Genomic DNA, 11,774 nt, shown 5'->3' with positions numbered 1-11,774 from the left:
GTGTTGCCCCAACTGATCTCAAACTTCTGGACTCAAGTGGTCGTCCTGCCTCAGTTTCCCACTTTGGCTGAGACTACAGGTACAGACACCACACCTGGCTTTTATGTACTGATTATTAAATGTAGCAATTAACCCAGCTAAAACAGAGAGCAAACAAACAAAGCTTCTGCTGGACTAATTAACCTCTTCTCTGCACCTCCAGCCAGCAGCTCTCGGGTTTCTCCCCGCCCCAGGGCTGGGCCCAGCTTTTGCAGTCTGTTCAACAAATTGAGCACATGCTACAATAGTTGTGGGCCCTGGGGACACAGCAGTAAACACAAAGGCAAAGCCCTGCCCAAGCAAAGCTGACAGTAGAATGTATGTAGAGAGACAGGTAAAAAGAAACGATTGAATTCCCTGTCACAGGATATGAGGAACAGAGGAGGTCGGGAACCAAGCAGAGCAAGAGTCTGACGGTGTGGGAGGAGTTAAGGACTAGACCCAGAGACAAGCTCCAGAAGTGCCCGGAGGAAAAGTGGGTTAAGGGAGCTGGCGCTGGGAATCCTGAAGCCGCATAGAAACCCTGGATACCAAGAGAACTGTACCCCTTCGCCATTTCTGACACTTGGGTTGTTAGTTACTCAGCTCTCCTGTTACCCCTCTGCTCCTTTCCACAACCTCGTATGATTTCTTAATGCATCGTGCACGTGTACACCATACATGCACACACACACACACACACACACACACACACACACACACACACAGTCTGTTATGGGTCTGAGGTCTTTCAGAGATTCATCAGTCTGACTATTAGTGTTTTGTTGTTGTGAGGTTTTTTTTTTTCAGAGATTCATCAGTCTGACTATTAGTGTTTTGTTGTTGTGAGGTTTTTGTTTGTTTGTTTTTTGTTTTTGTTTTTTAAGACAGAGTTTCTCTGTGTAACAGCCCTAGCTGCCCTGGAACTCGATTTGTACATCAGGGTGGCCTTGAACTCACAGAGATCCATCTGCTTCTGCCTCCCCAGTGCAACATCACACCCGGCTGGGTTTTTTTTTTTTTGTTTGTTTGTTTGTTTTTCTTGGTTTTTTTTTTTTTTTTTTTTTTTTTTTTTTTTTTTTTTTTTAGTAACTAAGAGGCTTTATTAAAAATTACTGGCCAGGACCACAGCAGAGACTTGGAATTTTCTGCCTATGGTCTGGATCTGATGTTAGTACAGTTTATAAAGGAAACACACACACACACACACACACACACATACACACACATACACACACACATACACACACGAAGTTACAGTATTCATTTGTTTTGTTTTGTTTTTTTCGGGGGAGGAAAATCAGAGTTAGGGCATAAGCTCACATCCTGCCTTTGTGTAAGCAGTGCCTAATTTTATAACAGACATCCCAAAGGTGTCTCAGTTCTCCAGAAAGCAGGCAGTTTTTAAAAAACCAAAAGCTAGTGGTTAGTTGCCAGGACCCATTGTCTTGCAAGAACAATAGAGGCAGCTTCTTAATATTAGCTCAACTAGTCTGGGAAGTCATCTTTCTTGGGCAAGATTGCTGACAGGGGGTACATTTCCCAAACTAGCGTCTTATAAACTGAAGCCATTTTCTTATGGATTCTTTAAGTATAGCAATCTTTAAATTTTGAACATGTTAGCCAGGCAGTGGTGATGCTCACCTTTAATCCCAGCACTTGAGAGGCAGAGGCAGGCAGATCTCTGTGAGTTCGAGGCCAGCCTGGTCTACAGAGTGAGTTCCAGGAAAGGCGCAAAGCTACACAGAGAAACCCTGTCTCGAGAAACAAAGGGAAAAACAAAAACAAAAACTTGACCATGTTATTCACTATCACAAGTCAGGATTTATTGATTAGTGTTTCAACACAGGGCTCTCACTATGTAGCCTAGGTTGGCCTTAAATTTACAGTGATCCTCTTGTCTCAGCCTCTAGAGTGCTAGCATCACACAGGACCTGGAACTTTTTTTTTTTTTTTGAGCTGAGGATCGAACACAGGGCCTTGAGCTTGCTAGGTAAGCGCTCTACCATTGAGCTAAATTCCCCAATCCCGAACTTTTTTATTAAGTTAGTTAGTTATGGTTTGAGCCGGTCCTGTTGTGTAGCCCAGGCTGACCTTGAACCCCAGCTCTTGATTCTCCAGCCTCTCAGCCTGCTAATGGCTGAGGATCACAGGTATGTGTCACCAAGCCTGATTACTGTTAAACTTTTTGAGGGAAGAAAGCTCAACTCCTGTTCAACTCTGGTCTCCTCGCTCCTGGGTTCACTTAAAAATGTGGACTTACACATTCTACCTCACACCTCATGTCTTGATCGCCTTGTCTGTAAAACAGGGGTGATTCATAGTTCTTTCTCAGGATTGTGGTGAGGAGAAAAATGAGACACAAGGTGGAAAGTCTTTGGAATCCAGTTACCTGGTCCTGGGAGGTCGCTGCGTGGTTTTGAAACGGGGTCTCACTATGTAGCCCTGGCTGGCCTGGAACTATGTGGACCAGGCGGACTTAGAATTTGCTGATCCTCCTGCTTCCGCCTCCAGAGCAACAGAATTACAGGCATTCATCACAACTTCTGGCGTCCTAGGATTTTGGAAGGATTGCCCTGCTGTGAATTATACCCTGGGATGCAGGGTATAATGCTTGCCCACCTTTGCCAGGGACCCTACACTGGCTTTTCTGCTGCCACCCAGGGTCTCAGTTTCCTCCTCTAAGGAGCCGGGACGGAGGAGGTGGGGGGCAGAGGGACAAAGGGTGGGGTGGAGGCGGGGCCGCGTAGCCCAGGCTAGTCTCGCCTGGCCTTTCAGCTTCTGCTCTTACGCTGGACCGGGGCTGCCCACCCAACCTTTGCTCCCACCTCCTAGTCACTAACTCAGGCATACCAGCCCCATCCCAGGGTGAGTCCAAACAAAGGCCGGTCTCAGGGGACCCACCGCGGCCGAATCTGAGATCAGCTTAACCGGGCGGCTGGCAGAGCCGTCAGAGAGCGAGCACGGCCAGAGACCCAGAGACCCTCGCCGGCCTCTGGGCGCCCTCGAAAGCCGATCTTGCGCGACCCCACTCGACAGCGGGAGAGGGGCGTCAGCAGCCGCCTCGGGGCTTCCGCACTCCCCTCCCCATTCTCTTCCCACGCCGTGGGAGGCAAAGGGTTAAATCCCATAGAGCTGATGTTCTGACTCCCGGCTAGAGGGGCCCGGGAAGCTGGGGTCACTTCCTGCTCCGTCCCAGTCACCCTGAACTGGTCCCCGGGTCCTCAGCCTGGAATCAGCCCTGGAGACGGACCCTGGCGTCCTCGGCGTCCCGCCCGTCCCCCGAGGCAGGGCACTTAAGGGGTTAAGTCCCCCGGGGCTGGCCTCGGCCTTCCGGCCTTTCCCAGACCCCCACCGCCGTGAGTCGGGGCCGCCTGGGTTCCCGGGGTGGCCCGGAGGCCCGGGACAGCCGCCGGGGAACAATAGGGCCGCGGAGGCGGCGACGGGTGCGGGGCGCAGGCCGGGCCCGGGGCGGCGGGGGCGGCGGCCGGGGGATTGTGGGAGCCGCGCGAGGGCCGCCGCGGGGGAGGGGAGGCGCGCGCGCCGGGAGAGCCTGGGCGTCCGCGGCGGGGAGGGGGCGCAGGCGGCTCGGCTGGCCTTCCGGAGCCGGGCGCGGGGTCGGCGCTGCGGGTCCGCCTGGGCGCGGGGGGCGGCGTCGAGGGCGGTCCCGCTGCCTGCTGGTCAGGGTCACCCTGGGCCGCGCGCACCTCCGCGGGCAGGCGGCCGCCTCGGGCCGTCCTTCCCGCCCCGGTCCTCCGGGGGCCTCCGGGGCCCGAGGCTGGCGCTCCCCGGCCGGGGCTGGGTCCCAGTACTTCTCGCCTCCCCGTCTTGGCTACTTCTTGCCCGTGGCCTTGTCATTAACCCTTCCCCTTCTAAGGTAGGCCCCAGAGTTTCAAGTTTCTCAGTCCGAGTACCTGTCCTCTGTCCTCGGTCTGCTCAGCAGAGTGCCTTTCTCCCATCCGGGGAGGCGCCTAAAGACACAGGTCGGGGGAGACCGTGGCGATGAAATTGGTTTTCTTCCACTCACTTCTGTCTCTGCTGCTGCTCTTTGGCACTGGTCAGCTAGCTGTCTGTCGCTTCCACCGCTTCACTTACCAGCTGCCTCCTGGTGAGCGTTTGCGCACAAAGTACCTAGCCACACTGTCACTCCAAGTCTGGGCCGCTCCAGGGATCTGGTACATGTGTAAATGTGAGCGCCCTCCTGCAGTTTGCTCCTGTGGCCCTGTTCTCTCTCCTGGGAAGCATCCCTGGATTTGAGCCCCAGGGGGCTCACTCTGAACTTGCTATCCTTTTCGGACGTCCCTGTGCAAACCGATCGATCGTTAAAGACACTGAACCAAATAGGTTTTCCGGGAGCAAGGGGTGTCTATGTCCAGTTCATTCAGTCATCCTACGAAGTTTTTACTGTCCGAGGCATGTAATAAAAAAGCATCGACAAAAAGCAGGAGGCAGAAGGATGGGTCTGGTAATGGATGGCTTTGGGGACAGCATTACCTAGAGCTCAAGAGACCCATTTTCTCAGACCTCATCACTGGGTCCAGCTCCTTCCCAGAATTTCTCCAGCCCATTCTCACAGTCGGGGCTCATTCTGAGCCTGACTCCTCATTCTCCTGCCAGTAGTCCACAAGTTTGAGTCTCATGTGACTGTCAAGGTCACTCGGTGCTTTGAGGCATAGGGGCAAGCCAAACACAGAGCCCTGCATTTGTGGTCTTAGCTCCATTATTTTCCAGGTTGGGGCCGTGGAGTTGTCTCCCCCAGTGTTACTGTACTAATGTCTAAAACGGACAAATGATTCTCGAGTCTCCCAAGGCACTGAGAGATAGCGGCACCTGATAGTCACCGTGCCCTCCTGGGGGATGCTTGCTCACCAGCTCGCCACCTTCCCTCCTTCCTTCCCCTTCTCCTTCATTTTGTTTGAGACAAGATCTCCTGTAGTTGAGACTGACCTTGAACTTCTGATCTTCCTGTTTCTATCCCCCAAGCATGCCACCAAGCCTGGCATCCCTTTTCCTCTCCCTTCCCCTTCCCCTAGTCTTCTGTAGGAGCCCCTGACTTCAGACTTCACCCTCCCACCCCAGGGTGACCCCCTTTCTGTGCTTAGATGGCAAAGTGCTCCAGCCCTGTGAGTCTCTGTCCCTTGGGGGAATCTTTTTTTTTTAACCCTTTAAGAACTGTCAGTCTTGGTTCTCTCTGGGGCTCATAAAGGAAAAGTTTATTGGTCTCAATTAGCAGTCCCATAAAGGAAGAAAATTGGAGTCTTAATGAGCTTTGTCTGATTTGCAAAATAACACGTTTCCAGGCCTCTGGGCATGGGATGTGTGGGGTGAAAGTCTGCCTCCCCTGTGGATGTTGGATAGCGCTCCAGCCTCAGTCTAGGTACAAAGGGTTATGACTGACGAGTTTTTAATTGACGCTTTACATTCACTGAGTTGCTTCATTGCGATCTTAAGATCTACAGTGTTTGGAATCAGGCCTCTGGGGCCACGGGGCGCAGGGAGAGCTGGTGCCCGAAAAAAGAGCAGCAGGCCACTGAGGGTCACACAGTGGACGCACAAAGAAAAGCACAAAACCAAGTGGAATTGTGTGTCCATCTCTCCCCCACCAGAGTCCCTGGAACCTTCACAGTCGGGAGCTCTGGGATGGAGCCCGAGACAGTGCTGTGGGGCCCAGATCTGCAGGGTCCTGAAGAGAGCCAGGACAGTGCTCACCCAGGTGAGTGGCTGTGATGAGACGGTGGCCCTGGCTCAGGGAGGGGCCCACACTCTGGGCAATCACAGCGGAGGGAAGAGAGACCAGACCCCATGTTCTGAAAGGAGATGAGGGCTGGAGACCCCCTTTCTGTCTGTAGGTGCTGAAAGTGGGAATGAACCGGAGAGCCCTCAGCAGGAAAGTTCTGGGGAGGAGATCATCTTGGGAGATCCAGCTCAGAGTCCAGAATCCAAGGACCCACCAGAGATGCCCCTGGAGAGCCCCTCCCAGGATGCCTCAGCCTCTCAGGATTCCCCACCCCCACGGGGTTCTTCCAACCCCTTAGACCACCAGACCCCTATGGACCCATCAGCCTCTGAGGTAGTCCCTTCCCCATCTGAGTGGACTAAGGCCTGTGAGACCAATTGGCAGTGGGGAACCCTCACCACGTGGAACAGCACCCCAGTAGTCACTGCCAGTGAACCCAGCCTGCGGGAGCTGGTGCAGGGCCGCCCTTCTGGGGCTGAGAAGCCGTACATCTGTAACGAGTGCGGCAAGAGCTTCAGCCAGTGGTCCAAACTGCTCCGGCACCAGCGCATCCACACCGGCGAGCGGCCCAACACGTGCTCCGAGTGTGGCAAGAGCTTCACACAGAGCTCACACCTGGTGCAGCACCAGCGCACGCACACGGGCGAGAAGCCCTACAAGTGCCCCGACTGTGGCAAGTGCTTCAGCTGGAGCTCCAATCTGGTGCAGCACCAGCGCACGCACACGGGGGAGAAGCCCTACAAGTGCACGGAGTGCGAGAAGGCCTTCACGCAAAGCACCAACCTCATCAAGCACCAGCGGTCCCACACTGGCGAGAAGCCCTACAAGTGTGGTGAGTGCCGGCGCGCCTTCTACCGCAGCTCCGACCTCATCCAGCACCAGGCCACGCACACGGGTGAGAAGCCCTACAAGTGCCCCGAGTGTGGCAAGCGCTTTGGTCAGAACCACAACCTGCTCAAGCACCAGAAGATCCACGCCGGGGAGAAGCCGTACCGCTGCACCGAGTGCGGCAAGAGCTTCATCCAGAGCTCGGAGCTGACGCAGCACCAGCGCACGCACACCGGGGAGAAGCCCTACGAGTGCCTGGAGTGTGGCAAGAGCTTCGGCCACAGCTCCACGCTCATCAAGCACCAGCGCACGCACCTCCGGGAGGACCCCTTCAAGTGCCCCGTCTGTGGCAAGACCTTCACGCTGAGCGCCACGCTGCTGCGCCACCAGCGCACGCACACGGGGGAGCGGCCCTACAAGTGCCCCGAGTGCGGCAAGAGCTTCAGCGTCAGCTCCAACCTCATCAACCACCAGCGCATCCACCGCGGGGAGCGGCCCTACATCTGCGCCGACTGCGGCAAGAGCTTCATCATGAGCTCCACGCTCATCCGCCATCAGCGCATCCACACCGGGGAGAAGCCCTACAAGTGCCCCGACTGTGGCAAGAGCTTCATCCGCAGCTCACACCTCATCCAGCACCGCCGCACGCACACGGGCGAGAAGCCCTACAAGTGTCCCGAGTGCGGCAAGAGCTTCAGCCAGAGCTCCAACCTCATCACGCACGTCCGCACGCACATGGACGAGAACCTCTTCGTGTGCTCCGACTGCGGCAAGGCCTTCCTGGAGGCTCAGGAGCTGGAGCAGCACCGCGTGATCCACGAGAGAGGCAAGACTCCTGCCCGGAGAGCTCAGAGTGACAGCTTGCTAGGGCTTGGGGATCCTGCCCTGATGACCCCGCCACCAGGAGCCAAACCCCACAAGTGTCTGGTCTGTGGAAAGGGCTTCAATGATGAGGGCATCTTCATGCAGCACCAGCGTGTTCATGTTGGAGAAAACCCCTACAAAAATGCAGATGGTCTCATAGCACACCCCGCCCCCAAGCCTCTGCAGTTCCGCTCCTCCAGGTTCCCCTTTGGAGGCAATTCACACCCAGGTGCTTCGGAGGGCAGAGCTGACCCCCCAGGACAGTCCTTGAAAGTGCCAGAGGGTCAGGAGGGCTTCAGCCAAAGGCTGGGTCCACTGTCCTCCAAGTGCTATGTCTGCTCCCACTGTGGAGAAAGCTTCCTAGACAGGGCCGTGCTCCTGCAACATCAGCTTACCCATGGCAATGAAAAGCCCTTTCTCTTTCCTGAGTGTAGGACTGGCCTTGGGGAAGGGGCAGAGTCGAGTCCCTTCCTAAGTGGAAAGCCCTTTAAATGCCCGGAATGCAAAAAAAGCTTTGGCCTGAGCTCTGAGCTGCTGCAGCACCAGAAAGTCCATGCGGGTGGCAAGTCCCAGAAGAGCTTAGAGCTGGGGAAGAACTCCTCAGTGCTGTTGGAGCATCTCAGGAGCCCCTTGGGGGCCAGACCCTACAGCTGTTCTGATTGTGGGGCCTCCTTCCTCGATCGACTAGCTCTTACCCGCCACCAGGAAACCCACACTCAAGAAAGGGCCCCCACTCCTGAGGACACCCCTTCAGAGCCAGCCACCTTGTCCACAAACCAGGAAGATGAGGGAGAGGCCTCTACCCCCCCAAAGAGCAGCAGCCACAGGGAAGAGGAAAGTCCTAAAACTCTCTCAGAGGAAAAGCCCTATTTGTGCCCTGAGTGTGGAGATGGCTTCACAGAAGTTACAGCTCTCCTCCTCCATAGGAGCTGTCACCCAGCTGTCTCCCTGTGAAGTAGGTTTGGAGACCAGGGTCCTCTCTCTCCTGAGAAATTGTGGGGAAAGGAGGCCAACCCCATTGGATCATAGAAAAGTGGAGGGTCTAGAACCCTGGGAAGAAATAGTGCATTTGCATCAGCAAAGAGAAGCCTGTAAGATTGTGGGTGGGAACCACTTATAAGCCGTAGAGAAAAACTGCTGGGTTAGAAGCCCTATAAATATGTAGGAAACAAAGCCCTTTAAGTCTGTAGCAGAGAAATCCTGTAAACCATAGTGGGTTAAAGCCCTATTAATTGTAGGAAGAGGTTCTAACATGTCTCTAGACAAACCCATAAAAATCCTGTATCAAAATCCTTATCAGAATCCTTGGGTGGGAGAGGGTTAGGGAATAGAGTCGGCACTGACTTGTGAGGTGCTCTGGATGATGGAGGAAACACCTCAACTCTTCCTACCTAGTATTTATTCTCTCCTGGCAGCCTTGGACAGAGGAAAGTGCTCAGCAGGGAAGTCCTGCCGGAACTCTGTTGAGCTAGAAGAGAAATGGGAAGGAAATGACTAGGTGCTTCCAGACCCGCAGGTAGACGAGACTTCCATTGCACTGGGGGTTTGGGTGAATTGTATGTATGAGGGGAAGGAGGACTGAGGGGTTCCTTATAAGTAAGAGCCCCCCAAAATGACAAGCCATTTTAAGGGCTGGAGTTTGGGGTACATAACAAACCTTGAGTGTAAGAATATTGAGAACATGTTGAGAAACCACCTCAGCTATCAGGGAAGGTAATGTTTGTTTGAAGGGAAACAAAGCATGGGGAGAAACTGCAGATGGAAGCTGGCCAGTTCCTCCTCCCCCTGGGAGCTTGTTAAACTTCAAGTGCAAGCAGATCCCAGTTCAGGCCGTCAGGGTTCTCCTCAGACACGCAGGACCAGCCTTTTCCCAGCCAGCTGGAGATGTCTACTCTGAGAGGCCTCTGGGCTTTCAAGGGGCCTCTGCCACATTCTCAGGTCTCACAGGTTTTTCCTGAAAGCTAACTGCCACAAGTCTTACTGCAGTGGCATCCCGTTTCCTCAAATTCTGTCCTCAGTGGGGAGCCACTTGCTGCTAGTCACCTTCCAAAGAACAAATTCCTTCAGAGACTCCAGGCTTGTATGTGCTTGTTCTCCTTAGATTTCTGTAAGTTCATGAGAGCCACTTGTGGGTTCTCTGTGGTGACCAGGGATGGCAAGACAACCCAACAGACAGCTTTGATCTACCAGCAACATGATTTAAACCTCAGCCTTTTGTGTGAACTTTATGTAAGGCTGCCTGCAGGATGAGCCAGGCCGCACATGCTGGATGTCCTGACACAGCACAGACTGGACCAGAGTCCCTGAAGAGACAATGGAAACTTGACCACCTTCCTCATCCCCAGTACGTGGATGCCCTTTAGATGGGGTGATCAGATTTGATCCTGGCCCTGGGGAGGGACAGACTCCACCTGATCCTTTTGGCCTTTCTCTCCTTAGCCAGAATCCAGTGGAGGACATGAAAGGGTGAGAAATGCTCCCCTACCACACCCATGTCCTCCTCAGACACCACAGGCTAGACACTTCATCAATCCAGCCAAACCTGCTCACCTGAGCTCTGTGATGGAGCAGAGACAGTTTCCTTACACAGTGGTTGAAGAAACACTTTGGTGAGAAACATCTGTAACAAAGACCCTTAAAGATGGGAAGGACTCTCCCCCGTATTTGGGTTGCAAAGGGAGTGAGTGTCCTTAGCCCAGTGCTGGCGTTAGTGACATTCTGTCCAGAGGAAGAGGACTGAGACGCCAAGTGATATGATCCTTAGGTGTCCTGTCTGTGCCCAGAAGAGTGACCTGGATCCCCACAAAACTGTGGGAGAGACCTCTAATTCCATTACCTAAAAGTTCAAAAGGTAGAGACCCATCATCCTTCATCTATCCTGTCCCCAAGTGGATGACCCTCAAAATTTAAAGGACCAAAATCAAGCGTACTGGGGGAAATGCCGGTGCTCCGGGGAGAGGAAAAGGCAGGCCTTACACAGGTAGAGAGAGCCTTGCTAGAGACCCAAGTACCCGCTAGGAGGGCACCATGGGGACAGGAGGAGCCTGTCTGTCTGTCTGTCGAAAGAAATGCTGGTAAAGGGGGTATCCCTATAAAATGGAGTAGATACTCTCCTAAGTATAAGCTGATTCGACCCCTTCTCAGGTGGTAGCAGAAACTAGAGAGAGGTATCCTTGTAAAACTAGGAGTGGATTCCCTCGGACCCAGGTCTGAACGTGTCATCAGAAGACTGCTGGGGGAGGCGGGCAGTGTAACATGGCTGACTGTAAACTATTGAGGACCAAGACGTAGTCTACCCAGCAGGATGCTCACACGTTCTGGAGACAGGTGAGGGCTCTGGTCTTGACTCTAGCTAGTACTAGATGGACCACGTGGATAGGTGGTGGGCTGGGTTTCCTAGTAGGAAAGGGCAGAGCAGAGACCTCGTGGTGAGACCTGTTCTCTTGGCCGCCTCCCTCTCAGACCTAGCTACACCAGAGAGGAATCTGTTGAGGGCCCAGAAGCCTTGTAACTGGCTCGGGAAAAGGTCCATCAGAGTTAAGTCTGGAAGGCATAATGGAGCCAACTCCATAGTGGGCCAGAGCCTTCGGAAGTGCCCCACAACCATGGGCAGAGGGGGGTACAAGCATCGGAGAGGGTGAGGCTGCTCTGCCCCAAGGGGAACGTGGAGCTGTTGTTGAGTATGGAGACCAGATAGAGCTCCTAAAGGAACCATCATGACCCCCCCAGTCCGGGGGAGGCTCCCAGAATCCTTTTCCCTCACAGAGGAAGCCCTGCCCACTCGACTTCTCCCTGAGGAGTGAAGGGAAGTCCTGCTTTTGAGTGTGTGTCAGTGACAGTGCTGTGTCCCCGTGTCCTGCTGAATAGCTGAAGAGAATAAAGGAGTCACATTTCCCAAGTGTCTTCTTCCTACTGTTCAGTGAGCTCAAGACATGCCCTCTCCCAGAACTAAGGCCTATGAGGACCTCAAAACTCAGTATTGTCCCAGGCTTGCCCCTTTCCCAGGGCCCCATGCTTCTTGGCCAGTATTTGCTTGGGGAAGGCTGACAGGTTTATGGAATTCACAAACAATCCATGGCCTCGTGAGAAATAGCGAAAACTTTGGTCAGCTGGGTGGCTGCCTGTGGCTCTGGTACTGGTTATCTTGGGTCCAGCACTGCAGTCTCCCCAGTACCACAGGAGAAAGCTGCCAGCTTCCTCTCTAGGGTCCCCCCTTGGGTCCTGGGCCTAGCTCAGCCCTCCATGACCTGTCCTCTTTGAGAGGTCTGTGGTGCCCTGGCTTCTGTCCCATCCCCAGGATAGCATCGGATTCTCCCCAAGGGAGGGG

The 11,774-nt window shown here is 54.2% G+C and overlaps 1 protein-coding gene across 5 annotated transcripts; it reads left to right on the top strand.

Moving 5' to 3' along the window:
• Window positions 1-2,789: 2,789 nt before the first annotated feature.
• On the top strand, window positions 2,790-11,340 carry Znf629 (zinc finger protein 629). 5 transcript variants are annotated; one of them, XM_036193649.1, is made up of 3 exons: window positions 2,790-2,886; window positions 5,625-5,731; window positions 5,868-11,340. In XM_036193649.1, exons 2-3 carry the CDS (start codon window positions 5,659-5,661, stop codon window positions 8,399-8,401), a joined length of 2,607 nt encoding a protein of 868 aa, XP_036049542.1. In that variant the 5' UTR covers window positions 2,790-2,886; window positions 5,625-5,658; the 3' UTR covers window positions 8,402-11,340. The 5 variants fall into 5 exon arrangements, with proteins under 5 accessions (XP_036049542.1, XP_036049540.1, XP_036049533.1 ...); XM_036193647.1 differs by lacking the exon at window positions 2,790-2,886 and adding an exon at window positions 3,169-3,377; XM_036193640.1 differs by lacking the exon at window positions 2,790-2,886 and adding an exon at window positions 3,169-3,464.
• Window positions 11,341-11,774: the final 434 nt, after the last annotated feature.

This window comes from Onychomys torridus, chromosome 1, assembly GCF_903995425.1.
Source record: "Onychomys torridus chromosome 1, mOncTor1.1, whole genome shotgun sequence".
In the NCBI taxonomy this organism is placed as follows: Eukaryota; Metazoa; Chordata; class Mammalia; order Rodentia; family Cricetidae; genus Onychomys; species Onychomys torridus.
The sequence above is the reverse complement of the archived record's forward strand: the minus strand, read 5'-3'. Positions and strand labels throughout refer to the sequence as shown.

What these genes read in the sequence shown, in the direction of transcription:
- Znf629 (XM_036193649.1), top strand. Translation starts at nt 5,659, where the DNA reads ATGGAGCCCGAGACAGTGCTGTGGGGCCCAGATCTGCAGGGTCCTGAA. An exon ending in CCAGGACAGTGCTCACCCAG is followed by an intron (nt 5,732 to 5,867) that starts GTGAGTGGCTGT and finishes TTCTGTCTGTAG; the next exon opens with GTGCTGAAAGTGGGAATGAA.